At 43.4% G+C, this 27,917-nt stretch overlaps 2 protein-coding genes, 2 long non-coding RNA genes and 2 other non-coding genes across 12 annotated transcripts in view; 5 read left to right on the plus strand and 1 right to left on the minus strand.

The window, feature by feature from the left end:
* The first annotated feature begins 49 nt into the window (after positions 1–49).
* On the plus strand, positions 50–1,120 carry LOC146757401 (uncharacterized). Its single transcript, XR_014936561.1, has 2 exons — positions 50–168; positions 890–1,120. It is a non-coding gene; the product is annotated as an uncharacterized LOC146757401 (long non-coding RNA).
* A 701-nt stretch (positions 1,121–1,821) lies between these two features.
* NCBP3 (nuclear cap binding subunit 3) lies at positions 1,822–15,705 on the plus strand. 4 transcript variants are annotated; one of them, XM_085522277.1, is made up of 13 exons: positions 1,822–2,057; positions 3,714–3,779; positions 4,319–4,424; positions 5,189–5,314; positions 6,839–6,967; positions 9,023–9,126; positions 10,072–10,180; positions 10,925–11,024; positions 11,347–11,453; positions 11,926–12,211; positions 12,961–13,118; positions 14,154–14,318; positions 14,405–15,705. In XM_085522277.1, the coding sequence occupies exons 1-13, from the start codon at positions 1,851–1,853 to the stop codon at positions 14,638–14,640; spliced, it is 1,899 nt and encodes a 632-aa protein (XP_085378403.1). In that variant the 5' UTR covers positions 1,822–1,850; the 3' UTR covers positions 14,641–15,705. The 4 variants fall into 4 exon arrangements, with proteins under 4 accessions (XP_085378403.1, XP_015735939.2, XP_085378404.1 ...); XM_015880453.3 differs by having other exon boundaries at positions 9,053–9,126; XM_085522278.1 differs by having other exon boundaries at positions 1,822–2,003.
* Positions 15,706–17,037: 1,332 nt separating this feature from the next.
* Positions 17,038–22,003, plus strand: LOC146757402 (uncharacterized). 3 transcript variants are annotated; one of them, XR_014936553.1, is made up of 7 exons: positions 17,038–17,226; positions 17,586–17,662; positions 18,067–18,144; positions 18,424–18,479; positions 18,894–19,006; positions 20,487–20,512; positions 20,605–22,003. It is a non-coding gene; the product is annotated as an uncharacterized LOC146757402 (long non-coding RNA). The 3 variants fall into 3 exon arrangements; XR_014936554.1 differs by lacking the exon at positions 20,487–20,512 and having other exon boundaries at positions 20,605–20,623; XR_014936552.1 differs by lacking the exons at positions 20,487–20,512; positions 20,605–22,003 and having other exon boundaries at positions 18,894–19,063.
* Positions 17,911–17,985, plus strand: LOC116654271 (small nucleolar RNA SNORD49). Its single transcript, XR_004309368.1, has one exon. It is a non-coding gene; the product is annotated as a small nucleolar RNA SNORD49 (small nucleolar RNA).
* LOC116654264 (small nucleolar RNA SNORD65) lies at positions 18,747–18,820 on the plus strand. The gene has a single exon (XR_004309359.1). It is a non-coding gene; the product is annotated as a small nucleolar RNA SNORD65 (small nucleolar RNA).
* Positions 22,004–24,967: 2,964 nt separating the features above from the next.
* LRRC75A (leucine rich repeat containing 75A) overlaps positions 24,968–27,917 on the minus strand; it is a 54,878-nt gene continuing 51,928 nt past the window's right edge. For both annotated transcript variants that reach the window (XM_085522288.1, XM_015880963.3), the window contains exon 4: positions 24,968–27,239. In XM_085522288.1, the coding sequence (XP_085378414.1) occupies positions 26,699–27,239 (541 nt within the window). In that variant the 3' untranslated portion in view covers positions 24,968–26,698. The remainder of the gene's footprint in view (positions 27,240–27,917) is intronic.

A 27,917-nucleotide genomic window follows, 5' to 3' on the forward strand; every position in this document is an offset into this window, starting at 1 on the left:
TGTTGTATGAACCTTCACAGTATCCCAATGGAAAAATATTCTATCTTACAGGTGGGAGGCTGCAGTTATAAATATATAAGAAAACACCAGGTGTTTGACTTATCAGATGGTTTAACAAATGAGCATCCTTCCTTCGCTGATCCTGTTCTCTCTCCAGATGGACTGTAGGTAGGAGCCAGTCATGATCTATTTGGAACCTAGAATCCCAGTTTCCCTGGTGACGCATGGAGTTTGCAGGATGGCTGCAGAAATAGCACACTTCTGTGCCCAGCTTTTTCATAGATTTAAAAAGCTGGAGATTCTTGTTGAGAATTAAATCCCAGCAGCAGGAAAGTACAGCCACATTCAGGGTAGTGCTTCACAGTCTTCAAATAAACAAGCCAGAAGTCTCTTGCAATGATAAAAATAATCATTTTTAGACTCCTGCCAGGCCAAGAAAGAAAGAAGAGAAGCTGCCTTTTGACTGAGAGTTGTTGTTCTTTTTCTCCTTCCCTTTTGTACCCCATCTTCCCTTGTTTCCAGCTGAACATCAACAGGAGCTGGATGGTTTCAGCAGGTTTCTTTCACAACTGCTGGCAGTTGGGAATATTATTGCAAGAGTTCCCTCTGGTGGTCACTAATGGGGAAATGAATAATACTTCCTCTGTAAGAAGCTTTTTTTTAATGCTGGAAAGATTTATTGTTCAGTCACTCTATTGTTTTTAACAGCCTTTCTTTACTTTAGGCTTCTCTAGATAATGACTGGGTACCTTCTCCAGATTCCTGTTTCATCATTAACACTCCACTCCTCACTAGTTTACTACCACTGATTCACCCTTTCAGCACAAAAGCTGCAATAAAGGTGGAGCTTTTCTGCTCCAACCTGCATTCCTTCGTTCACATTTTATAGGCAGAGGATGCAGTCCTGAGCGCTGAGTGGAAAAGAACAGAGCTGGAGACTTAGAAGAATGAAATTAGATCAGCTTTAATTGTGAAGAATTCACAGTTCATAATGAAAAGCTGGGAAGTATCAAGAGATTCTGCTCACCTATTCAGCAGCCAAAGCCTTGCATGCATTCAGGCCTGGTTTTCCTCCTCTGATTTGTCTGTTCCTACATCATATACAGATCTAGATCCTTTGTATCCTTTCTGTATCCTTTATTTCCCTTATAACAGCATTTCTGTCACAGAAATCTTCCCTCTACTGATGCTTTCAGGGTGTTTCTGCCCTTGTTTACTTCTCATATGTTCACATAATCCATTCCCATCTGGCATGGAAATATCACCTGCACTGATATATATCACTTGGTGGTTCCTGTCAGGTGTTGGCTGGGTGATGTCAGCAATGGCAAAATAACTGACATTAACAACCTGCTATTGGATTTTTAGAATCATTAAGGTGGGAAAAGACCCCTCAGATCTCCACGTATGGAATGAAATGAATGTGATGCTGGTGGCCGTGAGCTGAGGAAACACAGCTGTGGAGTGAAGTAGTGAAGACCAAGGAGATGGTTCCTGTGGTTCTATAGGGCTTCTCTTGACATACCCCCGGGTGGAAAGGCAGTACGTGATAAAGGGAATAAGAACAGTCGGATACAGTGCGAGGGGGGAGCGGGGCACGAGCTGAACGTCTGTGGAAGGCAGTTCACTTCTGCCACCATCATTATAGGAGGGGAAAATGGCGGCCGGCTGAGGGAGCCGCTCTGTCTCCCCGTCTCTATGGCCGCCCTGAGCGCGTTGGCGCCGCTCCTGCAGCAGCTCCTGGCGGCGCTCTATCCGCGCTGCCGTCTCTGTGGTGTCTCTGGGAGGTGACGCTCTGCACCGCGGCTGGGCCGTCTCGTTGGCCGGGCGGAGGGCGGGCTCGGGGAGTCATGGCGGCCGTGCGGGGCCTGCGGATTTCGGTGAAGACTGAAGCGACGGCGACAATGGCAGAACCCCGCGGCACTGAGCCTGAACCTATGGAGGTGGAAGAAGGCGAGCTGGAAACCATCCCCGTGAGGCGATCGCTCCGTGAGCTCATCCCGGTGAGGGACGGGCAGGGGGAGCGAAGGAGGGACCGGCACCTGAGGGGGGGCAGGGTACGTAGGGGCGGCCCTAAAGGCACCGGGGGGTTTATGTGAGGGAACGGGGGGTGGAGGGGTCGGGAGGAGGGAAATAGGGGTGGGAAGGGGGAGATGAGGGAGGGGGTGGGCTGGGGGGGGGGTACGGGCTGAGGAGCTGGAGTGTGAATGGGATGCTCAGGCAGTGCGGGCCCTGAGGGTTTTTTTCTTGTTCTCTGTCTTTTTTTGTACTCACTGTCCTTAGATAAGTTCAGCTATGGTCAGGTTGAATGTATGAAAGTGGGTCAGAGTTGATCTCCGCTCCTAAGTAGGCTTTTGTTCGGAAAATGCGTGTGGAAAATGCTTGAGGAACTAATCTCTAATTAGCTGCTTGACCAACGTGCTTCAGCTTCAACCGACCTCCCCTATGAGGACAGGCTGAGGGAGCTGGGTTTGTTCAGCCTGGAGAAGAGAAGGTTGCGGGGTGACCTCACTGCAGCCTTTCAATACCTGAAGGGAACCTGTAACCAGGAGGGGAGTAAACTCTTGGAAAGGGCTGACAGTAGCAGGACACGGGGAAATGGTTTAAAGTTAAAAGAGGGAAGATTTAGGTTGGATGTCAGGGGGAAGTTCTTCACTAGGAGAGTGGTGAGGCCCTGGAACAGGCTGCACAGGGAGGTTGTGGATGCCCCGTCCTTGGAGGTGTTCAAGGCCAGGTTGGACGGGGCCCTGGGCAACCTGATCTAGTAAAGGTGTATGTTTGGTGGCCCTGCCAGGCAGGGGGTTGGAACTACATGATCCTTGAGGTCCCTTCCAACCCGGCTCATTGTGTGATTCTGTGAATATGTGGCCTAAGAGACAGCACCCAACCGTATGGACTTCCTTGTGCTCCATCAGACACCCCCAGACAGCGGTGGTTTGGTTGTTGTTTTGTTTTGTTTTTTTCCAGTTGAAAAACGTTTATTTTGCTGTTCTCCGTTTAATTCTATTTCTGTTTTAAATATCTTGTAACTTTAAGGGAAGTTTGTTACTAAGAAAAGCTGTTGGGCTCGGTGTGTGACTGTTTTCTAACCGAGCCTGACCTACTTTTTAGTAAAAAGGCCTTTAGCCAAAATAATTATTGGAGCACAAGGGTAAGCAGCATATTTATCCTTAGACATAGCAAGGCACGTTGCTCATGTCACAAACCTTCCCTAGGAGATGGTTCTGAGGGTTCCAGAATGAAGCAGTTGTGAAACATGCAGACAGGACGCAGCTGGGTCACTACTCCAGGGTTCGTGTTGTTCGCTGCAGGCTTAGGTTTCAGTGGTCTCCATTGGTGGAAATGAGTTTTATGTTTGTTCTTCAGTGCTGTCAATCTTCCTCTGGGTCTGTAGTCATGTATCAAACCAGGGATAATTTGTATTGCTTCTGCCCTGTTGCTGAGACAAAGTAAAAACCTGAGCAGTTGAGCAATTAATAATACAGCAGTTATTGCAAAAACACACGTTTCTCATAGCAGAGGAATCTGGGTTCACTTGATGTGCTTTAACTCTCACTGCTGTCAGTGAGGTTAAGTGCTCATATACCTGACTCTGTATGGATGTGTAGCTTGAAGTAAGGATGGATTTCTCATAGGCCAGATTTGTTTTAGCCTAGTGATTACGTTGCAGTCAGCATTCATTGAGTTTTCATCACTGTTTTGCTTTGTTTCAGGACACTAGTAGGAGATACGAAAACAAAGCTGGAAGTTTCATTACTGGAATAGATGTAACATCCAAGGTAATTTCTGTCCTGTGGTTCTTTGAAGTGTTTTAATTATTGCGGCAGGAAAAGAGGAAACACTTCATTTCTTTCCTAAGAGTCACAGAAGCTTCCTATTATGAAAACACAATAACTAGAGAATTCTCCTTCATGTTGGTTGCAAACAACATCTGGGTGGGTTCTTGTAATTTCTAAGTAGCAAAATTTGTGCCCAAAACCTGAAAATGTGTACAATGTCTGTCCATTTGTTAGGAAGGAAAAATAAATCTTACTGTTCCATCATAGAAACTGGTCATGGGTTCAGGATGTTTTATTTTCTACGCATTTTGATCCTCATTACGTTGCCAGACTTGCATTAGAAGTACTAAATAGCACAGTAACATGTCAGTGAGTTCTTTTAGTGTTCTGAAACATACAGATCTCTTCAGAAATAAGAGAAATATTAATATAGCTTGTTGCTGCTTGGTCAGTTGTATTTTAATATCCAGTCCTATGATGTCAGTTGCTGGGAAGGCTGTGCTGTTCCTGTTTTGATTGGATTGTTTCACATTGTGCAGGAAGCGATTGAGAAAAAGGAACAAAGAGCAAAGCGCTTCCATTTTCGAGCTGAAGTGAATCTTGCCCAAAGGAATGTAGCTCTGGATCGAGACATGATGAAGAAAGGTATGATTTTATCCAGCAATTAAGAAGGAAAGGTCTCTTTGTTTGCTTCCTCACAGTTCCTTTACTTAATTTATATTGTTTTATCTCCTAGTGGCACCTAATGTGTGTGTGTCCAAGACAAGTGTGTGTGGGACCAATGCTGCCTTAAATGTATTTAACATCCTTGAAAAGGCCTTAGGCACTGTTTGTATGCGAGTGTAGGACTCTGTGTCCTGTGCACAGAAAGATCAGATTCCATGAGTGATGGCACGTGCTGTAAGATGGCAAGCTGGATGTGCTGGAGTAGAAGCAGATAAGCTGAGAGATGTGCACACACAACAGATAGGCATTTTTGGCATCCAGTTAGTTCCCAAGGCCTTTGTCCAGCTGGCAGCTTGGACCAGCTGAGCTGAGGCCTGTAAAATCTCTCCATGAGATTTGTACAAAACTTGTACTATGTCCTGGTCATGGGCCTCATTAGTATTATGCTCTTTGGTACTTAGTGGAAGAACTTTAGTAGCATTTTAAAGAAAAAAAGAGGAAAAAAACCTGTGTAAGGCAGTTTGATGTTTTTCAGTCCCTTCACCTTTCTCTCTCTTTTTAATTCTCAGTTAACATTTTACAGCGTGGAGTAACTCAAATTCTGGTGTTGTAGAATGGTGAACATCATTCTTTTACACCTTTAACTTATTTTGAATGTTTGCTTTAGAAATCCATATGTTATGAACGTAAAAACTTGCTTTGTAGAAATGAGTGTCAGTTTTCTCTCTCTTCCTCTTTTATAGCAATTCCTAAAGTGAGACTGGACACAATCTACATTTGTGGGGTGGATGAAATGAGTACTCAGGACATCTTTGCCTATTTCAAAGAGTATCCTCCTGCTCACATTGAGTGGTTAGATGATACTTCATGTAAGTCAATGGAATCTTGTTTGTCATTCTTTATATCAGTAGTAGCTGTACCTTGGATGTCTTTGTGGCTTTGTCTATCTGTTTCCGTTTCATTAACCTTAGCCAAATGAGACTTATTAAGAATTAATAGTGTGTGTTGAAAATCAAACCCACTGTCTGAATGAGTATTTAGAAAGAAAATGATTTTAAAAGGACCTAAATAGCTTACCATTACACAAATTACTGATGTTGAAGGAGAGTAAAATAAATGCACTGGAAGATAAGAGAGTGGACAGTGATTAAAGTGTCAGGGCAGGAGAGTCACTTGTGGAGGATGTGAATTGAGTTCATTACAAGTTAAAGTGGTACTGTTCAAAGTATGGTGGTCTAATTAATACAATTAGAAAAGCTGAAGAGGGAAGAATATCAGTGCATAGAGAAGTAAGTTGTGTAGCTCTTAGAAAATGGAGTAAAGAAAACATGATGAAGAACTAAGGTCCCTTCCAACCCATACGAGACTGTGATACTGTGAACTGTTTGTTGACAATCTGAAATTATCAGGAAGGAACAACATAAAGTAGCTTGCCAGTTCTGACGTGAAAAAATGGTCCAAAAATGTGGTGCTGCTTACGTTTTGGCACAAATAGTGTATCTGCTTGTGTCACAGAGGATAATATTGAGAGAGGAAATTAACTGTATGCAGCTAAAAGAGGCTGGTATGGTTTTGTGCTGGGAGGGAGCAGACTTGTTGCTATATTTGTTTAGTTCCTTCTCAGGGAAGAATTAGTGGGTGGAGGAAGGTGGCTGATGAATGAGGCGTGCATAGATTGGAAGGGGAATGCAAATCCACATAGCAAGGGCTTGTTGTGAGGAGTGTGAATGCAGTGAGATTGCCAGAAGGATAAGAGGTTCTACATCAACATGTATAAAATGCTCTTAATGGGCCTTACAAGTTTTACTTCAGTAGCATCTGCTGATACTTGAGGCATACACGAAGCACTTACTGACTTGTGTTGTTAACTTACATACTGTGTAGCCTCTTTAAAGTGCTTGAGCAGTCTCTTATTTTTCTACTCTTTGGAAACGGTTAACAGAGTAATGTGCTAAGGTCCAAAGTTTGGTTAAATTTAAATGAAAATAAAGAAATAATCCTTGGGTTGTTGTTTTGTCTTTTTTTTTCTTTTTGATCTTCAGTTGCATTTCTTGCTAACACATTCATGAAATTCAATGGTTCTTATCCAGTACTGTAGTAATCTCTGCTCTGATATATATGTGTAGTTATGCATTTTGGTGGGCTCAGTTACGATCAATTGTCATGTGTTTTTGTAACTGGATGAAAGCTGTGTGTCCCCCAGGTGAACAAGGGTTAAAGAACAGGAATTCCCTCATGAGAGATGGATCTGATTACATTTTAGTCATGTCCAACGATAAGAACATTTCTGACACTTCTGTTTGCAGTTCCCCTGCATTAAGGCAGTGCATGTGACTGCTTGTTTACACAAAGCGCATTTTACTTTTGTGTGTGTTTCTATCTGTATGTCACAGGCAATGTGGTCTGGCTTGATGAAGTAACAGCAACACGGGCTCTAATAAACATGAGTTCCTTTCCTGATCAAGAGAAACCAAAAGGCAGAGAAAACAGTGAAGAGAAGACAGCAGAAAAAAACAAGAAAGGTAGATGAGATATGCATATACAGATGTCATTTCATTAAATCAATTAAGCTTTAAACTTGTGCTTGGGTACTGCGTAATCTAAATTACTGAAGGAGCTTCTATCATATAGTTGCAGGTAAATGTATTCTGCCACTTTAAAAAAGGCTTTCATCTTGGAAACCTTTTGAAGAAACTACTTCTTAAAAGGTGGGTTGGAGTTAGACCGACAGCAGTAATTTGGTCAGTACTGAACATGTTAGATGCAGGGTCAGATCCAGATGTGGTATTTGTAATGGTCCACGTTGCACGGAAATAAGTCTGTGTTATGTGTGTGCAAAGGCAGTGGAAGGATGGATATTTTAACTGTGGAAACAGCAGGTGTAAGAAAATATCCTAGTTTTGGAATACTGCAGTTTATTCTTTGGCTTGATACCACACCACCCTTCATGTATACTATCCACATTGCTGTGCTGATGCACCACCTCACCGCTGTGTATATCAGCTCTAAATTTGACTGTTTTTCTTTCAAGGCAGAAAGACTCTGAAAGGTCCCTTATAAAAGGGCACCGAAAGTACAGCTCAGTCTTGTGCTAAATTTGGTATCTGAATGCCTTAGTTAGAAATTCATTGTAGTGGTTTAAATTAAGAGTCAGATCAATGTGATTTCATTGTTCAAAGTACTGTCCTAAAGAGTACAAAGTGAAGGGGGGTGTTTTATTTATGAACTCTTCCCAGATTTTGCTTAAAAAGCATTTGAACAAAATGCAAATGGACAATTTCTCTATTCTATATTCACAGTTCTACCAAAAGCCTTTTTGTTAAAATTTGGGCTTTAAACTTGTGGATGCTTCTAACTCATTCCCTTTTCTTCTTGTTGCTTTTCTCTATGGTGCAGTGGTTCCTCCGCCATCCATGTGACTTTAAAATATTGGTAACGCAAGATCTATTACAAAGTTTTAGGGAGATTAGTGAATGTCTTTTTTAAATGGAGCATAAAGATATGTGTATTTTAATATTAATCTTGTTGGCTGTGGTGTACGTGTTACATCATCAAAATCATGTCATTTAAATTCCTCCTACGTAATCTTACTCACCTGTCCAGCTGGAAAAGTGGGATACTGGATGGAGTACAAGCTAAGCAGATCACATCTAAGGTGTGGGGTGCATACAGATATATTAATCTGGCTTAGGTATGTCTCTAGATGAGAACTTGAGGCCCGTGTAGACATTTAGGGTTGCAGGAGACATGTCTTTACAGTGAGAAGCTAATATAGAACCAGATGTTTGAGTGCTGTCCCTGGTGGAAGTCAGTTAATGTTTGATTTTGGCTAATTTGTCTCCTGAAATTCTTTTTGGGATCAGATTGATTCATTGTGCTTTAGTTTTTCCCTTGAACTTGGGTGTAGTTGTCAAGTTTTAATAGCTGTGGTTCTCTATTAGAAGTTGCCAAGTTCAGTCAGAGGAGATTTAAGAGAAGGAACTGTGAAATACAGAGGTGGGTTTTTAGTCATATGTCTTTTTGGGAGGCTCAAAAACAATTTCCATGATAATTTTCTTCTGTGAGCCAAAAGAAAACCAAACAAAAGAAAACCTGAAAAACCTATTTAGACAACACATAGTATAGGTAGTTTGGGAAGTGTGTGCTCCTCTGTTAGCTATTTCACTTCAGAACTGAGTCACTGCCCTCCCTACTTTGAGTAGTAACCTGCTTCACATTGTGTATTGGATACCTGTAGGTACTTGCAGCATTTAGAAGGGAGGTGGAAGGAAACAGGCTTTGATCCACGTTTTGCAGTCTTGTCTTTGCTGATCTCTGTCATACTTTGAAATTGCAGTGCAGTTTCATTTGCTTTCAGATAAGTAAATTGATAATCCGTGCACGCTGCCTCCGGCACTTACCTGTATGGGGGCTGTCTGGTTGATGTTATTCTGTGCTCATGTGTGCTTCAGATTTCTGTAGACATTCACTGTTTTGATTACTCTCTAGGCTGCACAGAGGAATTGATAAACCCCTTCAGTTTGATTTCAGAGACTTTAGATACTAATATTCAAATGAACTGGAACATTAAAATGTAGATTTCTTTTCCCAATTATTTTCTTCTTTAGAAAAACAGGAGGAAAGTACTGATGATGAGACAGAAGAAGGCGAGGTTGAGGATGAAAATCCAAGTGACATTGAGGTCAGTATAGAAAGAAAATGAAAATCCCATTACAGATGTTTTGCTCTGACTGATGTAAAGTATTCGTGACATTATAGTTTTTTACCATACATGCTCATAATTTACAATTTAATTATCAAAATAAATAAGGTGGGGAAAAAGGCAGGAAGTGCAGATGTTCTGCTGGTGAGAATAGCCTCATAAAAATGCTTTGTGAAAGTAATTTTTGAAGACTAATAGGGCAGTCAGCATGTAAGAGCTAGGCTGCCTGCTCTATCTAGACTGCCTGCCTGCCTGTTAAAGGAGATAATGAAAAAACAATAGTGGAAGGCAGTTTCCTTTCAGTATAGAAAACAGTGTATAAAGTAGGGAAAAAAAGGGGACTTAGGCTGCCCATAGATTTGTGTGGGCGTCAGCAAACACACTGATGTTTTGTAAGTAGTTTAATCTTCACTGGTTGAATTTATATAATGGGTGCCATTAGTATTTTCTTTAGGGATGGCTCAGCAAACATTCACCCAGATTATGGAAATCTGAATTTTAGCTTATGGAAAGCAGTTATAAATAAATAGTAATAATAACAATAATGCCTGTAAGTCACTGTGTGAAGGCAGAGACCCCATTGGTGAAACCATTTGTAGATGAAACAAACAAAAGCAATCAAGTCTTCCTTTTTCAGTGTCCGAGTTTATTTATTTTCTTCATTGCAGTCATACTGCAGCTTCATTTGAGAACTGATTTAATAATCAGAACAAGTGATAGGGAGGAAGAGACAAAAATATTTTAAACCTTTTGGCAAGAAAAAGTTTAAAATACGTGATAACTTGTCAAGAAAGAAGTGGAGTTAGTCTGAACAGAACATGGAAAGTAATTTAATAACCAAGGGATTGCTTCTCTGCGAGCAATCCATTTTCATTCAAAAGTAATTTTATTTTTGAGTCCAAAATACCTTTTTTGCCCCCAAAGTTGGATGCCCTCACCCAGGTAGAAGAGGATTCTCTCCTGCGTAATGATCTTCGCCCTGCCAATAAACTGGCTAAAGGAAACAAGCTATTCATGAGATTTGCTACTAAAGGTAAATGAACAGCTTAACAAGCATAATGAATTGATTGCTTGTTGCAGTTTTATTTGTTGACTTGAATTAATTACTTGAAGTACCTAATTTTTATTTGCATAACTGTTAGGTTTTTTGCTAATTATTAGGTATTAAGATTTTGCTATGAATACACATTTAGTTTGAATTAAATCCAGTTCATGCTGTATGAAGATTATTGTGCATAAAATATTATCTTGGGTTTAGGGCATTCTTCCTTCCCAATACCATAGAATAGGTTTTATAGTGCACTTCTCCACAGAGGAATTTCACATGTTATAAACATGAAAATCAGTTGTGATGTTTATGAGGTACTGATGGGAATTGTCACTTAATGCAGCTGAGATATTAAATTGTATTTTTGAATAAAATGAAAATGCACGTAATTACTGAGCCATGTGGAAGGTGGCAGATCCATAAAGAAAAGAAAGGTCAGGAATAAGGTGAGTGTGGCCTCCAGCAGTTGCACTGGGATGTAATGCTCCCTTAAGCTGACATGCAGAAACTCAGAGTCTCCATGGAATTGGGCACAAATAAAACTGTGGTGGTAGGAGAAATTTCAGTTGAGGTGTCATCAAAATTGTATCATTTGGGAAGGAAATTGAAATACCACGGATCTGTAAGGAGATAACTCAGTCTTCCTTTCTCTCTGTGTGTCTGACTGGATGCTAGTGAGGTAAATTCAAAGAGGAAAAGAAATATTCTTTTAATATATATTTTTTTCAGATGACAAAAAAGAGCTGGGAGCTGCAAGGAGAAGCCAGTATTACATGAAATATGGCAATCCCAATTACGGAGGCATGAAGGGGATTCTTAGTAACTCTTGGTGAGTGCAGGATGGAGGGATTGGGAGGCTGCAGATACTCAGACAAGGTGGTTCAAAGCTGTTGTGACTTGAAGATCTTTTTTTCCTTTTAGTTTCTCTAGATAGATCTGAAGTGTGAATAATGTTTCTGCAAAGCGATGATGTATTTGCTAGGGGAATATTTTGTTGTGATGGTAAAAAGTTTTCAGTACACACATGCAGAACAGTTCTCAGGCATAAATGTCTGTTATTGAAGTGAGTGATAATTGCGCATGCTTAATCCAGGATTGGTTACAGCTCGTTTCTTTTTGATAGGAATGTCATTCTTCTTATGGTGTTTCAGGAAACGGAGATACCATTCACGTCGAATCCATCGGGATGTGATAAAGAAAAGGACGCTTATTGGGGATGATGTTGGCCTGACTCCTCCTTACAAACATCGGCACTCTGGTAATTGCTGACAGTGTGTCAAAGCTGTGCAAGTGTAACTGGGGGAGTGGAGGGCTGGATGCATTATTTTTGACATTACTACTTACAGGAGTTGAGAAGATTCTCTTAAGCCAACAGGTGTCACATTAAGCTGTGCAAGATTATAGGAATTGTTACATTTAGTTCAGAACTGCCCCTGCAGCAAGAGGCAGTCATACCTTATACCTTGAGTCCAGCTACATGCTTGAGCAGTATTCTGAGGTAGTGGAACACTACGGGCTTTTTTCTCCTGTAGTGATTTTCTCCCTCTCAGATTACTCTGTAGTATAGATTCCACTTAGAATTTTTGCAAAGTATTCTCTTTTTAGCCTTGAACAACTACAAAGGCTCATTTCTATCGCATCATTTCTTTACAGTAATAATTTTCTGCCTTGTTCTTATCTATGATAAGTGAAAAGCTTCAGTTTCTCAGAATCAGTTTGTTTTGCTGTAGGGTTGGTAAATGTTCCCGAGGAGCCTATTGAGGAGGAAGAGGAGGAGGAAGAAGTTCAGGATATGGATGAAGATGACAGAGTGGTTGTAGAGTACCGTGATGATTTACAACCTTTCAAACAGTCCCGAGACCGTGGTACGGCGAGACGATCGAGTGCAAGTGCATCTGATTCTGATGAAATGGACTATGATCTTGAACTGAAAATGATATCGACCCCCTCTCCCAAAAAGAGCATGAAAATGACAATGTACGCAGATGAAGTGGAATCGCAGCTGAAAAATATTAGGTAAAGGTTCCCTGTTCTTTAGAAGTGTCAGTAAAAAGGCATTTAAATGTAATTAGTGACAGTAATGTAAAAGCTTAAAGGCAAACTGTTGAAGCTGCTATTTCAATTCTTAACATAATTTTGCAGTAGACGTTTTAGAGGTGAAATGCAAACTACACAAAAGGCTCTATTAGCCTTTTCTTTCCAATTAACATTTTTGAAACACAGCTTCCTTTGTAGATTTCTGCAACCCAGCACCATAATGATAATAAAGCTCAAAGTGGAATCAATGGAAATGTAAGCAAGCAAAACTAAGCTCTTGCATTTCATCCTCAGGTGCAGATGGGAAGAAAGTAATTTATCTTCATTGTGGACTCATTAACCAAAACTAGATATAGTGTGGGCAATCAAAATGATTTTAATATGGCAGTGTGAGTCATCAGAACAGTCTGTTATAACATCAGATCTTCTACCAGTTCTGAGGCTGTTAATTTGCTTTGAATTTCAATCCAGAGGACATAGCCTTACAGAGGCAAGCTTGCTATCTGCCTTGTAATGGATACTGAGGAGTTCGTGTCATTATAGTTAGACTCTGATTCTGACTGAAAATCATGCTCGTATAAGTAACGTTTTTGAGTCTTTTTGGTTGTTTTTTTACCTCTGTTTCCCAGTAGAGCAATCCCGATAACACTGTTTTCTACATACACAAAGATCTGAGAGCTACACTAGACTTCATTTTGTTAAAGGGATTTTACTATTGTCTTATTTAGGAATTCCATGCGAGCAGATAGCATAGCAACCAGCAATGTGAAAAACAGGATTGGCAGCAAAGGATTATCGGACAAAGTTGTGGATGTAAGACTATTGTTAGAAGAAAAACGTCAGAATAACAATGGGCTGCGCCAGCCAAACAGCATTGTGAAGTCAGGTAATTTGAAACTCTTACTTTGTGCAGAATTATGCCTGTCATATTAATAATTGATGTAGTCATTTTACGTCAGTCCTCTGATGCAACTTAGAACCATGAGGAAATCCTATTCAGCAGCAGTTTCTGCATTCGAATGGTTAATTTATCCTCACTAAGAGGCAGAGTTGGAGATTGCTTTGGGGGAAAAGAAAAGTACGTTAAGTACCTTTAAGAGTGACATTTATTTTTATCTAATTTCTTTGCCTGCATCTATTTGCCCCCCACACACATACTTTGTCCCTTTTAATTTGCTTATTGAGGCAGAATCTGTATGACGTTATGGGAACCTGTATTGGGGGGGAGCTCATGTGCAAGCTGAAACATGAGGCACTAACTATACATGGAAGTATATATATATGTGTATACCTGTGTATATGGAAGTATTTTTTCAAATGGTAGTCTTTTAATGTATTTTTTAAGGCTAATTGACATGCTTTTTTTGGCACAGGTATATGTAATTGCAACTACTTCTGACACAGATAGTATCCAGAGAATTATCTGACTGATATCATGGCTTAAGTGTCAGTACATTTAGCATCTGTATATTCTTATTCCCATTTAATTCTGTAAAATATTAAGAGGCATTAGAACTCTAAGGCAGAGTATCTATAATCTGAAAAAAACATCACTGAAGGTGTAATGATTATCTTATAATCATAGCTCATGTTAGATACATTTATGCTGGGCTGCTAAAACAAACACAATAAGCCATGGAATACCAGCTACTTTTTTTAGTTATCCAGACAAAATATCACCTGAAAACATTAAATACCACATTTATTGCCAAAGAACAGTGGGATCTGGATAACATTTTATTGCATTGTTGAGACTGAAATCTGAATATGAGGGATGTAATGAAAAGAGGAGACAAAAGATGAGAACATTTGTCTAGTTCTGAGTTCTATGAAGTGTGCAGTGAGCATCAGTTTAGCTGGCAGATCTAAAGTAAATGCAATGTGATATTTTTGTTGTTTTAATCACTGAAAATATCCCTAGATGTGCGGCAAAGACTGGGAAAAAGACCTCATTCCCCAGAAGTTAAACCTCCAAGCAGTATCTCTGCTCCTCGTCGAGAACCAATATCAGATGTGCACAGCCGGTTGGGAATCCCCAAGCAGGATGTAAAAGGCCTCTACTCTGATACCAGAGAGAAGAAATCAGGTTAGTTTTGTGGTGGGGGGTACAGTTTAAAAGAAATGCAGTATGTTCCTGTTATTTTTAAATGGGCTTGTTTTTCACCTTATTAGGTAATTTATGGACCCGGTTAGGGTCTGCTCCGAAGACGCAAGAAAAGACTTCAGATAAACCTGAAAACTCCGTGGCACCTCCAGAGGAAGATGATTCAGAGCTCCAGCGGGTTTGGGGTGCTCTCATTAAGGAAAAAGAGGAGTCTCGGCAAAAAAAGAGTCGACTGGATAATTTACCTTCTCTACAAATTGAAATCAGCCGAGAAAGCAGTTCTGGATCAGATACTGAATCCTGATTTTACACTTTGATCCTCAAGATCGTGACTCTGCAGTGTGGCAAAGATTTCCTTTGCCCAAAAGCTGAACACTGGCAAAGACTGCAGTGAAGGTTCCAGAAATGTCTCAGTTCCTTTTATACACAAATAGAGATGCATATGCCACTTGAAACCTAAAGCAATCATGTTTGTCTGGAGTCTGTGGTTGGCCCTGTGTTATGTAGGGCATTGTCTTATATGTTAATTACAGCAAACCTGTAGTTAATTCTAGCCAAACGCTTTTCCCTAAACTCTGAATTTAAAAGAAGAGGGAGAAACACTCTGTATTTTTAAGACCTTTTTGTTCTTAATATTTTTAACATGGAATCTTTTAACAAAATGTTTTACACAGTTCATCCAAAGAACAGGGCATTTCACAGTCAGCACCATTGCCTTGCCCTTCTGGCACTTACCAGCACCTTTCCTCTTCAAGTAATAACAATAATGCTTCCTTGGGTAAGCAGCCAGCAAGGAGAAAGCATAAAGGGACTGTCACGTTTCCTTCCTCCAAAATAATGAATGTAAATCCAACGCTGTAGTATAGTGAGGTTTCATGCGGTATCCATATAGCATCACTGCTCTCCAGGACTTCATCTGTTTGTTTTGGTGGTACTGAGTTCTGCTGTAAGCAAGAATTGCAGTGTTTCAGACTGCAAAGTTGGTTGAGAGAATTGTGCAAATTCCTGAAGGTTTTTCTTATCTTTTTTTTTTCCTAGTTACATATTGAGAAATTCTCTCATCCAATTGTATTATTACGTTTTGAAGAAATCTTAACAGTTGAAAAACTTCCATTTTTATACTTGTGGAAATTTCCCGTTGGCCATGGTGAGAAAAAAAGCTCTAGTGATGTTTTCCTGTGTGCTGTTTAAACTACCCATATATATCACTGAAAGAGAAAAGGAAAACTATCGGATCACTGTCCCATGTCAGTATTTTGGAGTGTTCTTGTATATTACATGTGGATGTGCACCTGGTTGACTTGTTACATTCAGCTTTTTATTTCTTTACCCGCGTATCCTCTCTACATAAAGGTTTGATCAGAGTGCAGCTGCAGTTTTTTTCCCTCTCATTGCCTGTGGCACATATATTGATTGCCAGTCATTCTGAATGAGTTCTAATGATAGCACAGGAACAGGCTGCCCAGGGAGGTTGTGGATGCCCCATCCTTGGAGGTGTTCAAGGCCAGGTTGGACGGGGCCCTGGGCAACCTGATCTAGTAAAGGTGTATGTTTGGTGGCCCTGCCAGGCAGGGGGTTGGAACTACATGATCCTTGAGGTCCCTTCCAACCCGGGTCATTCTGTGATTCTGTGATAGCACGTTGTGTTCTGCTGGTGGCAAAAAAGACACCCCACCATTGTCTGTTATGTTTTTGACCCTCTGAAGATGTTCGCTTTGTCTTTAGGACTGTTCATCCTGGATAACATCCTAATTTCATCCTTCATAACCCTGGTTGGGGTTATGTGTATATAAACACCTGAAGGGAGAACACAAAGAGAGCTGAGCTATCTTCATTGGTGATAAGATGGGATAAGAGGCAGAAGGCACAAAGTGGAACGCAAAAGGTTCTGCCTGAACTTGAAGAAGCACTTCTTTACTGCGTGGCTGATGGAGCACTGGCTGCTCAGGGAACTTGTGGAGCTTTGACATCCTTGGAGCTGTCAGCAGCTGCCTGGACACACTGCATGGCCCTGTTCATGCAGGGGCTGCCAGGTGACCTCAATATCCCTTCCATCTTGTGATTCTACTTCCCATGTTCTATCAGTCCTGAATGTCTGTATCTCTCTCCTATTTGCCTTTTAGCATTTATTTTCCCCCCTCTTCCTCTCTTTGTTTTGTGTTTTTGGTTATTTGGTTGGTTTTCTAAGTTGGAATAGGTTTGAAGTTGCATCAAAGGAGTCTGCAGTTCTTCTTACTGCTTTAATTAAAGGGGAAGTGGAAGGTTCAGCAATGAGAAATGGAAACCAGGGACTGTCTGGTTTTCACGTCTTGTTTTGTGACACCCCACAGTTTATATTTAATTATTAAATATATAAATACGGCTCATCAATAAGTGCTGTTGAGAGTAAAGCACTGCAGTGTCTGATCACCGTAATGTCCCATTTGAGCGTGTTCTTTCATTAATATCCCTTATTTTTGCGATCCACAAAGGCTCCATCCCCACTAATCAGTTGTACGCCCCATTTCAGCCCTCCCTCCGCGCTGTGAGAAATGGACGCCTCGCTCCCCTCCCCCGCCTCGAAAGTGGTACAGCCTGCCCACCTCTCGCGAGAACAATAGTGCTGCTCACCCCCTCTCTCGCGAGATCAGCGGTGCGGCCCACCCCCCGCCGTAGGGTGGTACATCCCTGGCCTTTATAAGCAGAGGTCTCGGTTCTTCCCGCCCTTTCTCCTCGTGCGCCAGGCCGCGGTGTGGGTGTTCGCGGTGAGGGCTGCGCCTCCTTGTCCACACAGGGCTGTAGGCCCGAGCGATCTAGGCGGCAGTTGAGGGGGATAAAGGAGAATAGGCCCTAATGGATGCGAATAGCAGCACCAAGCCCCGCCTGGAACGGCCCCGCGGTCCGACCTGAGGTGAGTGGTGCTGGGATGGGAGGCCTTGGGCTGGGGGAGGTTCTTAGTGCTGCCTTATGAGGCATATTATGGGCTCTTCTATAGTTCCCACTCTCTTTTCTCTCCCCCATTTGATCCTTCATGTGCAGACCCGTCTCGTTAAGTCCTTCTAACTGATGTTCTGTGGAATTGCATTTGAAAGACGTTGTAAATACGGTCTGGCTCCCTGCACGTGGGAAATAGACAAGTTAACTTTAGCAAAAAAACAAAACCTATAAGAAAAACGATAATTAATTGCTATTATTAAAACCCAAACAAGGAATTGTGTGCTCGCTGTTGGTAATGAGACAATTATCAAATGTCCTTCTGTGATTTTCTAGATTTACTGCTGTGGAGTCCTTCTTTAATGCTTGTTTGCTGTCTGTTCCGCCAGCAGAATGATGCCCTGAAGCAAAGAGTAAGTTATCTGATGTTAAAAACGTTCTAGATCTTTCCTTATATACTACTGATGTGAAGTATCCAAGTGCAAGGCTGTTAATTGAAAGTAACCTGTAATAATTATATCTTAATTAAGCCAATAAAGCTATTAAAAGCAAACGTTACATCGTGTTAACAGAGTTAATGATTTTTATCATTGAAGGGGGAAGGGTACAATCAGCTCAAGATACAGTTTCTCTATTTACCGACCTATCCAAGTTGCTGGCTGTTAATGATGATACCCCAGAATAGGAAGTGCCGTCAGATGCGAGAACTGACGATAACCTTCTTATTTATCTGAAATACAGCTCCACATGTGTGAACTTATTGTCATTTGAACCTTGGCTGCTGGGACTAATGGGGCAATGTTTATTTGCTTTACAGAACCTGGGATTTCCAGATGATGTGATACAGTAAGGACTGGGGGCTGGAATCTCCTTGGAGATGGCCCTTAATGTGAAGGTAGGTGATAAATTACATTGGACCATGTAGAAATTCCTACCAGGCTGAATCTGTTGAGAATAAATGGGCCTTAAAACCACAGGAAGCGTATTTGGTCTGGTTATTCTTCATAGCTTGATTCAATCTACTTTCCTTCCTCTCTTAATTCAAAATATAAAGCCTATTTTCTGGGATCTTTAAATATAATTATGACTTGCAGCTCTCTGCTGCCACACACTCATAGATGTTAATGGTAGAATCGTCATGTTTAACGATGATTAATGTCTAATTACCTTACAGCCCTTTGCAAGGCCCTGGGACAGAAGTGAGTCTGCAAGAGCAAGAGATCGTTCTGGGTGAGCTTTAATGTTGTGTGTGCTCTTAGTTCACTGTGATACTTTTGGGCTGCAGCCTCACAAACACTGTGTGGTTAAGAGCATTTTCATTGGCCGTCTTTTTGTTTCTGTGTGTTTTTAGCTCTAAAAAGAGTGATTAATGGAATCATAGGAGAAAATACTGAGGGTAAAGATAATACAGGAGCTGCTGTCTTCTGCACTATAGTTTTGTATATAGCAATATAGTCCAATTGTTTTAGAGATACATCAAATATATCTGAGGATATCATATGATGAAATGAACCAAAAATTGCTGGAATTACCGGCAGATTGACTGGTGGTGAGCAAAGGTTTTTCTGATGATATCGTTTAATTTAATGAAGAAGTGAACAATGAACGTCTGGTGGTCAACTTAATCCTGCTGTTGTATTGCAGGTGTTGATGCTGAAAGCGCTTTGGTTTGAGGAAGAAGGAACCCAATGGGACAGGAATAATGAGCTTGGCAGCTGATCTTTGTTAACATCACCTGTTTTTCTGTGCCCGGACTTGTAAGATAAGAATGTTTACACGGTTTTGATACACATTAAAGTTCTAAAAACCAAAAATCTTTGGTCTGCTTTTGTCACTCTTTGCATAAAGAAATGACACTAAGTCTGCTGCTGTGCTTACTGTAGAGATTAGGCCCTACTACCCCATAGCAAGGAAAGCAAGTGTTCGAATTAGGGCAAAAGCAGCTGTTTCTGTTGCTTGTTCAGGCTTGAAACTTGGTCTCAGAGTCTGAGGAGACAATGCAGAACCTGCAGCAGCAGCATTTATTCTAATTAATTGTACATATCTTCTCTATATCGAGGTCCAAATGTGATCTGATGTCCAGATGGGGAGGAAGGGGGAAAAGATCCTTTATAGCTTGACTGTTGTAGCTGGTAAAAACAGGTAGGTGTTGCTGACCCTTTTGCCCACTTGGTGTCACCAAGTGAAAGATCTTAATGTACTTCAGAGTACTCGTAGAAAGAAGGTAATGATTATTAATGAACCAATTACACGTGACCATGTCCCTGCGCTGTGGGAATGGGAATCTAAAGCTGTTAGATTAGTGGAGTCTGATTGTGTTCTGTACACCATTAATGACCATGGTTAGCGTGGCCATGCTGTCTGTAAATGGAAACAAGTTTTTGGCTCAGCTGTTCACAAAGGGCTGAGTGCCGGCTCATAGCAATAAGGGAGGTGCTGATGTGCTGTGTTGCATTGGTGAGACAGCATAATGATGGACCCTTGCAGTGCTGGGTGCTAAACAAGATGGGGCTGATCTGTAATATCTGTCCAGGGGAGAGAACAACAGGAGAATGGCTCCAAACACCAGTGTGATCCTTGGCCTTTCTCACCCTTATCCAGAGCTCAGCTCAAAATCAGGCCAAACAGGGCTCTGGGCACCTGACAGAGCTGAGGGCATCCCCTGTTCACTGCAGGGGGGTTGGACTCCATTCCATGAATGTTTGTAGCACCTGATTGACTTTTAAGGAACTAACAGGAACAAATTGATGTACAGCATACAGAAATAACGTATTTAAAGAAGAATAAGCTCCTGTGCTGTAATTCAGGGAGGCTGAAGAGATCACAGTGCAGCCAGGAGTCCATGCAGCAAAGCCCAGGTGCATCTCCATGGTGGTAAATGTCAATCTCCAGCTCAGCTGAAAGCAATAAACACCTTTCGGCCTAACACCTGCACTGAGAAACCTGAGCAAATTACAAGGGACTGAATAGTTCATACTGGGGAGATGGCATTCAAAATCCCCACTGTTTTAATCACCTTGAAATGCTCTTATCTCCAATAATTCAGAAGGGGTGTTTTTTTGTCAGACACTTGCTCAATTTTGCAATTAGATCCTTCATAATCAAGTTCTCACTTCTTATGGCTCGTTGTAAGTTAATTGTATAGCTATTCTCAATATGAACCTTTGGCTTTTTGGTGAGCTCCCTTTGGTTTCTCATCACCTGGATGTTTGAATAACCTCCATTCTGCTTTTCCAGGTCTCTCAGGAGGACAATGTGCTCAGGTTTGCTCAGGAGATCTCTTACTCAGCTGTGGTTTAACATGGCCCACAATGACAGCAGATGAAACGCTTTCCATCTCTTCTACCTCCTTCAGATAACCTCGAGATGCTCTGCCAGCATTGCCATGAAGCTGCGTCATCTGCAGAGGAAGAGCATGAGGATCATAGAGTGAAATGGAAGGGCTTGGTAAGGTGTTGCTAACACACTTCTGCTTAAGTGTGTTAAATCAAGTATGCATTACTTTCAGCTGCAGCAGTAAATGAATGAAATCTTTATGCTGAGTGCTCATTAGGATGGGAAATAACACAGAGAGCATGCTGTGAAGATGATGAGAATTGTCTCAAAGCAAGATATAAACCTGCAGCTGTGAGATGCCACGGTGGTTTCAGGAAGTAATAGAAAGTCTCTGAACCAAAGTTGGATTTAATGTGTGTCCGATCACCTTGCTAAGCCAGCCTGTGTGCAGTTACATTGTACTCAGGGAACATCTGCCCCCTCCTTGGTGTATCCAAAACCACTGCTATGGGGAGTGAGCAGAGGGGGTCAGTTCAGAGGGTATTACTATTGCAGAACTGCAAGTAGAATTTCCCCTTACAACCTATGACGATCTGGTAGCTGTGAGGGGTGGCACAACCTGAGCTGGAGATTGGAAAACCTCAGTAAACATGCAAACCTCATGAAAAACTTCTTTAAAAACCATGAGGCTTGCAACAGGGCTTGAGCTGAATGATGGCACAGCTGGTGCTCGTTTGGGCCCCAGGTGAGGCTGTGCCCCTCCTCCTCGTTTTAAACACATGCCTTCCCATTTAAGGCTGAAGAACAGCAGCCAGGCACAAGGCAGGGCTCTTTCTTTAACAGAATTCAGTGCTGTATAAAAACAAAATAACACTTATTATCTAGTGTTCTCTGCTGAGTGGTAGGATCAAGCAGCAAGACAGGCAGTGCTGGCAGCTTTGGGATTCAGGTGGAGCAGCAGCACAGGTCACAGTTGGCAAAGGGAGAAGAGTTGGTGCCCATTTCTGTTATGAAGACAAAATGCAGGTAGGAAAAATGGTGACTTCACAGAGAACGCGGTGTCTGATTCCACCCTTTGGGTTTTCCTAGTGGTGAAGGAGGGAGGAGGAAAGAAAGTTTGGTGGGTTGGGAGGGTGTGGGAATGGAACTGATGAGCTGGAAGGGGGTGTAGGATAAAATACAAGGCTTTTGAGCAGGGTCTGTTGTGATAGGAAAGGGGGAAATGGTTCTCAGGTAACAGAGGGGAGATTTAGATTGGATTTAAGGAAGAAGTTGTTTATAGTGAGAGTGGTGAGGCATTGCACAGGGTGGTGCCCATCCCTGCAGACCCCCAGGGTCAGGCTGGAGGAGCTCTGAGCTCCTGGTGGAGCTTTGGGTGTCCCTGTGCATTGCAGGGACTGGGACCAGATGGCCTTTAGGTGTCCCTTCCAACTCAATCCATTCTATGAGAAGGTAATAAAGATTTCTGTACACTGAAATACACAAAATGTCGATTGCTCTGTTGTACCTGCTGCAGAAATACCCTTCAGAAACACTGGGACCTCATTTTCTATCTGATATTACTGCATGTGGTCCCCATCAGAGAATGCTGCTTTAATCCCTTTCATACCAGCTGTGTTTAACGAGCATGGGCTGACGATACCAGGCTCATGTTGCACAGGTGTGGCTTAATGTTTTAGTGGGATGATGGGGATGAGTGGTTAGAGCTGATGATCTTGGTGGGCTCAATGCACAGTGCAGGGAGCACAGCTTGTGCCTACCACCACTCCCTTGGAAGGGAGCGCAGTTGGAAGCGTGATGCTGTCTCTGATGGCAGCAGGGCAGACCTTGAGGTGGTGCCCATGCTTTGCTGAGCATTGCAATGCTGTAAGCTATTCCTCTGCTAGTTTTCTTGGCTGAACACCCCCAGATTTTACAGTGATTTTTGCATGTTGTCTGGATTGGAACATGCTTGCAAAGCCCCTCTTGCTCATTTTCCATCTGGAGCAAACACCTGAGTATAACTGTCAGGCCTGTGTGGCAAATGGAGATGGGCAAAGGATGCGATGTGAAACAGTAAGGTGAAATCTTGCATTTTAGCCCTCAGCTCTATGAGAAGCTGTTTCCAGCCCATGTGTTGGAGGGGAGCTCTGAGCTTGCAGCGAAGCACAGCTTCCCCCAGAGTGCTTGGCAAATTACTAACCCTTTGTATTTGTAATTTAAGAAGCATCTGTGTGCAGAGAGGGGGGTGAGACAGCAAAGGAAAAGAAAAATGAAGTTCAATTGGAAAGCTGAAGGAAGCTCTGAAGCGGATTGCCTTTTATTTTGTGTATTTGAGGGTTTTTTCCTGTACTTCTCTGCATGGAGTTCAACAGGAGTTTGTTTGGGAGGAGCTGCATTAGCTGGTTCCTGAGCATGGTGCTCAGATTATGTTGTAGTATTGCACATAGCCAGGCTGAGTCACTGTATGTGTCCCAGCTATTCACACAGGGGTGCTGTGTTACGATGCTCTGAGGTCTCAGTGTAGCTCTGATCTACTAGCAGCACACAGAGGGATGCAGCGTGCAACAGGGCTACTAGAGAGCCATGGTGGCAACCCATTGCTCAGCCAAATCCACCTTAGAAGGCCTTCCTGGGGCTGCTGTGTGGACTCCACTGGTTTATTTTCTTCCCCTGGTATGGAGAAGACCAGGAACCTGCTGGGTGTTTCCCTCTGGGCTTTGCTGGCAGCATGGATTTTGGCTGAAGACCACACAGGGCAACTCCACAGGGAAGGGGGGAACCCTGCAGGAGGCTGCTGATGAGTAACAAAAGCAGTTTGTGTTTATTGCAAAGCAGAACTGTTTAATAACTTCCAGCAGGGTTGGCTTTGCAGATGCTCAGCAGACATGAAATGAGAGATCTGGAGAAGTGTCTGCTACCTCCACAACCAGCACTAAACACACCGCTGTGAGCTGCCAATAAATAATGCAACAGATTCCCCTCACCAGCACTTTTCCTCTTTTTAATAAGGGAAAAAATGTTGAACCCCAGGCAGTGTGGCATTGCAGCTGCAATCTTTAGCATCACCTCCTCTGGGAGCTGATGATAACCACAGTATCAGTGTTGGATTTGTTACGGCCTGGCTGCAGCCCCGGGAATCCCAATTAATCGAATAGAATCATAGAATACCCTGAGTTGGAAGGGACCTGTAGGGATCATTGAGTCCAACTGCTGGTTCTGGGTGGGATCATCCAAAAATCAGACCAAAAATCAATGTTTCCCATTGGCTGCACTCTGCAGGTCACCTACCAGCCATGTGTGCCGTTGCACTGACCCCAGAGAAGCATGTTTCATGCTCCCAAGCACTGTATTTTCTTGCTGATGTGTATGTGCATCCTTCTGTACGTTCTTGTGACCACAAAGTACCAACAGAAGCAAAAAACAACCCATCACCCTCTCTGCTTTAATTCCTCTTGCATTTCTCTTGGACTGCTTGGGAGAGAATAGAAGAAATGCAATACAAACTGCTTTTTGCTGAGACAAAGAGCAGGGCTGCAGCAGAGAACCCTTCCTTTTGCTAGTGCTAACCAATCCTCTTTGCTCAGCTCGGTGCATTGTGCTGGAGAGGTTACAGGTTTGTTTTTATCATTCTCTGAGTGCTGCTAATGAGGTCAATCAGTCTCTGTGGCAATAGCAGCTGGAGGTGAGGCAGTGCTGGATAATGGGATGTGTGTGTGGGGGGGGAGGGGGTTGCATTTTTGAGGGCATAAAAGCAGCCTGTTTGAGAGCATCCTCCTCCTCCAGTGCTGAAATGGCATGCACTGAACTATAGGGAAGTGCTGGAACATCAGTGCCCAACCTGCAGCTGGGCTCTGTCCTGCTGTGATGCTGCTTCCAGTGGTCCCCTTTGGTGACCAAGGTCCCTTCTTTCCCCTGCTGTAGCTCTGGTTGAGCACTGGGCATCTCCTCTGCAAACCATAGAGCAGCAGCAGTGCTTTGGGCCAAAGCCTTCCTGGGCTCCTTGGCATTCCCAGTGCTGCTTTGGTGGTTTTCCTCCTTCCCACTCTCAGGGGTGGGCAGCTGCCACCTCTCCAGCCCCCACGCCTGCCCTGCAGTCTCCCACTCCCCTATTGATATAATCTCTTTAAATAATAATCACCCTTATTGCTGAAGAAATGCATCTTCTTCCTATAGATGAGCTTCCTTCGTGTTTGAGCTGCTGGGGGTAACTCACAAAGCCCAGCACTGAGATATTATGGACATAACAATTTTAAGGTGAACGTCCCCTCCCCACCTTGATGACAAACGACCTCAGTCAGCATTAATATCCTCATTTCCAGCTCTCATATCCTTATTTTTAGATAGATATAAGAGCTTCTGGCCAAAACAAATAGCCCTCTGTACTAGGGGAAGTGCTGTGGATGGCTTTGCGGGCTACACCAGGGATGCTGGGCATCAGCTGTACAAAGGAGATCTCAACGTTTTATTAAACATTGGCTTTTATTTTGATTACAGGTAGCTCCTTTATTTCGAACAGAACAGTTGATTCACTGCGAAGTGTTCTTCATGCCAGTTGAAAGAGGTTAGCGTTAAAAAAACAACCGAACAAACAAACAAAAAAAAAAGGCTTTAGATACATGCAAATCATACCGAAACTGTGCTAAATGTATTAAAACGAGCAGCAGAGCTTCTTCTAAGTTACGTACCTGGAGGTTAAACAACAACTGTCAGCATGAACCCCCACCTTCTCCTGCAATCAAGGCATGCAGCTTCCTGGTGCAGCCATGGGAAATGAGGATGAAATGAGAGGCCTGAGTGCTTACGGTGCTGTTTGCACTCAGAAAAGCAAAACCAAAGGTCAGTGCTCCCAGTGCAAAGCGATGCTGCAAAGCTGTGCAGGGGAAGGGCTGTGGGCAGGGGCAGGTGAGATCCCTCTTGGCAAGGGGAGGCTGTTTGGTCTGTGGAGTTTAAGGGAGGGGAAGTGGTTCCCACCCTCCTGACCTCCCTTGGGTTTAGAATCATAGAATCATTCAGGTTGGAAAGACCTCTAAGATCATCTTAGTCCAACCATCAACCCATTGAATCACGTGGAATTCTGGCTTAGGAGCCAAAGAGCGCATTGCTGTGCTCTGCTGGGAGCTGCTTTCCATCCAGAAAGAAAAAAGAATGTTTCTAATTAAAAATAAAAACAAGCCCAAAAACCAAAACGACGTTGTACAAACAAAGCACTTCTGGACCAGGGGGAAGGACGTAGCCAAGTGTCCTGAAAGCCTCCGTGTGCTTCAGACCTTCAGCTGGCTGCATCCATCCAGCCCGAATGGCAGTGATAGAGGGAAGAGCCCCAAGGTTTGTTCTTTCTCTTATATAAACCTTCAGTACCGTGGTCTCCTTTGTCAGCAACAGCAATGAGCCTGAGCTGAGCCCCAGCTTCAGGTGCTACATTTTGCTCCCCAAAATGCACTGCCGGATCTAGTGCAAGAATGGGAAGCCCTGGGGTCATCACAGCAGGTGAGCATCTGGATTTTAGGGCTGGGTGAGCACTGGGCAGGCAGCAGGGCCAGCCTGGGCTCAGTAAGGCAGGGGAGCAGCACCCAGGTGATGAGTGTACTAGGGCCCAGCTCTGTGCCAGCACAAGGAAAGCAAAGCTCTGCTGTGGGGCTGGGATTAGGAACACCCTGCTTGGAGTGGGGTCCCTCGGAGCGGCATGATGCTTTATGTTGATCTCACCAGGCAGCTCCTGAAGTTGGTATGGGAAAGGGTTGCAGTTCTGTGCAGTGTTTGGGGGTGATGTCTGTCCATTGTCATGTGGGGGTGACAGGCTGAGATCCTGCTGGATCTGATCACCTCCCTGCTCCCCTCTGTGCTTCTAAGGGCCTCCATGTTCCAACACTTTGGCGATTCATATTTGGAGAGGTTGAAAAGCGCAGCTCTACCATTTAAAAACACCCTCCTGGCTTTTCATAGAATCATTTGAATTGGAAAGGACCCATCAGGGTCATCTAGTCCAACTGCCCTGCAGTGAACAGGGAATGAGATACAAGTACACAACACCATCCCGCTTCTGCATGACGGGAGCAGCAGTGATTTTCATCACAGGGGAATAAGGCAATGTGCTCCCAGAGCATCCCACTGCCTGCATCCACCCATGCCAGGACCTCTAATGAGGAGATCTTGGGTTTGTCACCCAAAATGTACCCAACGTGGAGCCAGTGTCACGTCTGCGGTGTCTCGGTGCCTTGCTCCTCCACTGTCCTGCCCTCTGCTTTGCCCAATGGGGTTTCATCACTGTTTTCACCCCGCAGGTCCTCTTGGTTCTCCAAATCGCTGACCTGCCCTTCTCCAAACTCCAAGATGGTGGGCAGGTTGCCTTGCTTTGGGCATCGCCTCTTCAGGCTGACCAAGAAGGGTTGTGGTAAGGAAAAGATGTCCACGTTGTTCCCAAGGTCGATCCAGGTGACGCTGGGGAACTTCTTGGGGTCTTTCAGGGTTTCGGTGAGGTCCCGCAGGATGGCTTTGGTGAGCCGGTTGCCATTGAGGGACAACGTGGTGAGGTGAGGAAGGCCACACAACGCAGGTAGCAGCTGCAGCAGCATCTCATCCGTCAGCTCTGTGAAGCACAGCTCCACCGTGTCGATGTGCTCCGAGCTGTGCTGCAGGTACGACGTGACACGCTCCAGGTCCTTAAGGGTCAGTGGGATGCCCGACAAGTCCACTGTGTTGTCCTGGGGCTTCCCCATCAGTACAGCTTTCAGACTGGGTGGGAAGGAAAGGAGAGAGGTGTTAATGTGGGGCGGGAGGGTATCAGCTACAGTGTGACTATGTGCTGGGACCACCATGCACCGCCAGGCCCATCCAGCATGGGTTCATGAAAGGCAGTTTGTGTGTGACTCCTTCGATAACCAGGTAAGGGAAGGGCTTTTGATTTAATCTACCTGGGCCTTAGCAAAGCCTTTGGCAGTGCTTCCCACAGCACATTCAGGGCTTAGGCATGTGTGCTCTGTGATATGAGCACCATGGCCAAACCCGTAGATAAATAAACGAGTGCTCCCAATGGCCCTACAGAGACTCATTTGCCTGAGTTCGACTGGAGCTTCACAGGTCAATTTATCTCCAGAAGTGAATCAGAGAACAAGTCTACAATCAGGACCTGTCAGCAAGTTGGCATTGAGGGATTTTTGCTGATGAATTATTCTGATTGAGTTAAGAAGAGGGAAGAGCCCCATGCATGGTAATTGCTGCTGTCAGCCCAGTGCTGAGCCCCTGGTCCTCACCCATTGTGGTGTGCAGGTAAAGGCTTTGCTCCATGCAAAGATATTAGGGAAGGAAGCACAGAAAGACATTTGTGTTCAGGGAATACCCCAGAGGAAAGAACCAAGTTTCTTCTTCATTCGTGCCTCCTTGATCCCTTTACAGGCTCACATGGAGCAATGT

Source organism: Coturnix japonica, chromosome 22, assembly GCF_054131305.1.
Source record: "Coturnix japonica strain WE chromosome 22, WE-NBRP24, whole genome shotgun sequence".
Taxonomy (NCBI): domain Eukaryota; kingdom Metazoa; phylum Chordata; class Aves; order Galliformes; family Phasianidae; genus Coturnix; species Coturnix japonica.

Excerpts from the sequence above, each read along its gene's own strand:
- NCBP3 (XM_085522277.1), top strand. The coding sequence starts at position 1,851 with ATGGCGGCCGTGCGGGGCCTGCGGATTTCGGTGAAGACTGAAGCGACG. Across the intron at positions 11,025-11,346 it reads GGGATTCTTAGTAACTCTTG|GAAACGGAGATACCATTCAC; the intron begins GTGAGTGCAGGA and ends ATGGTGTTTCAG. Across the intron at positions 11,454-11,925 it reads TTACAAACATCGGCACTCTG|GGTTGGTAAATGTTCCCGAG; the intron begins GTAATTGCTGAC and ends GTTTTGCTGTAG.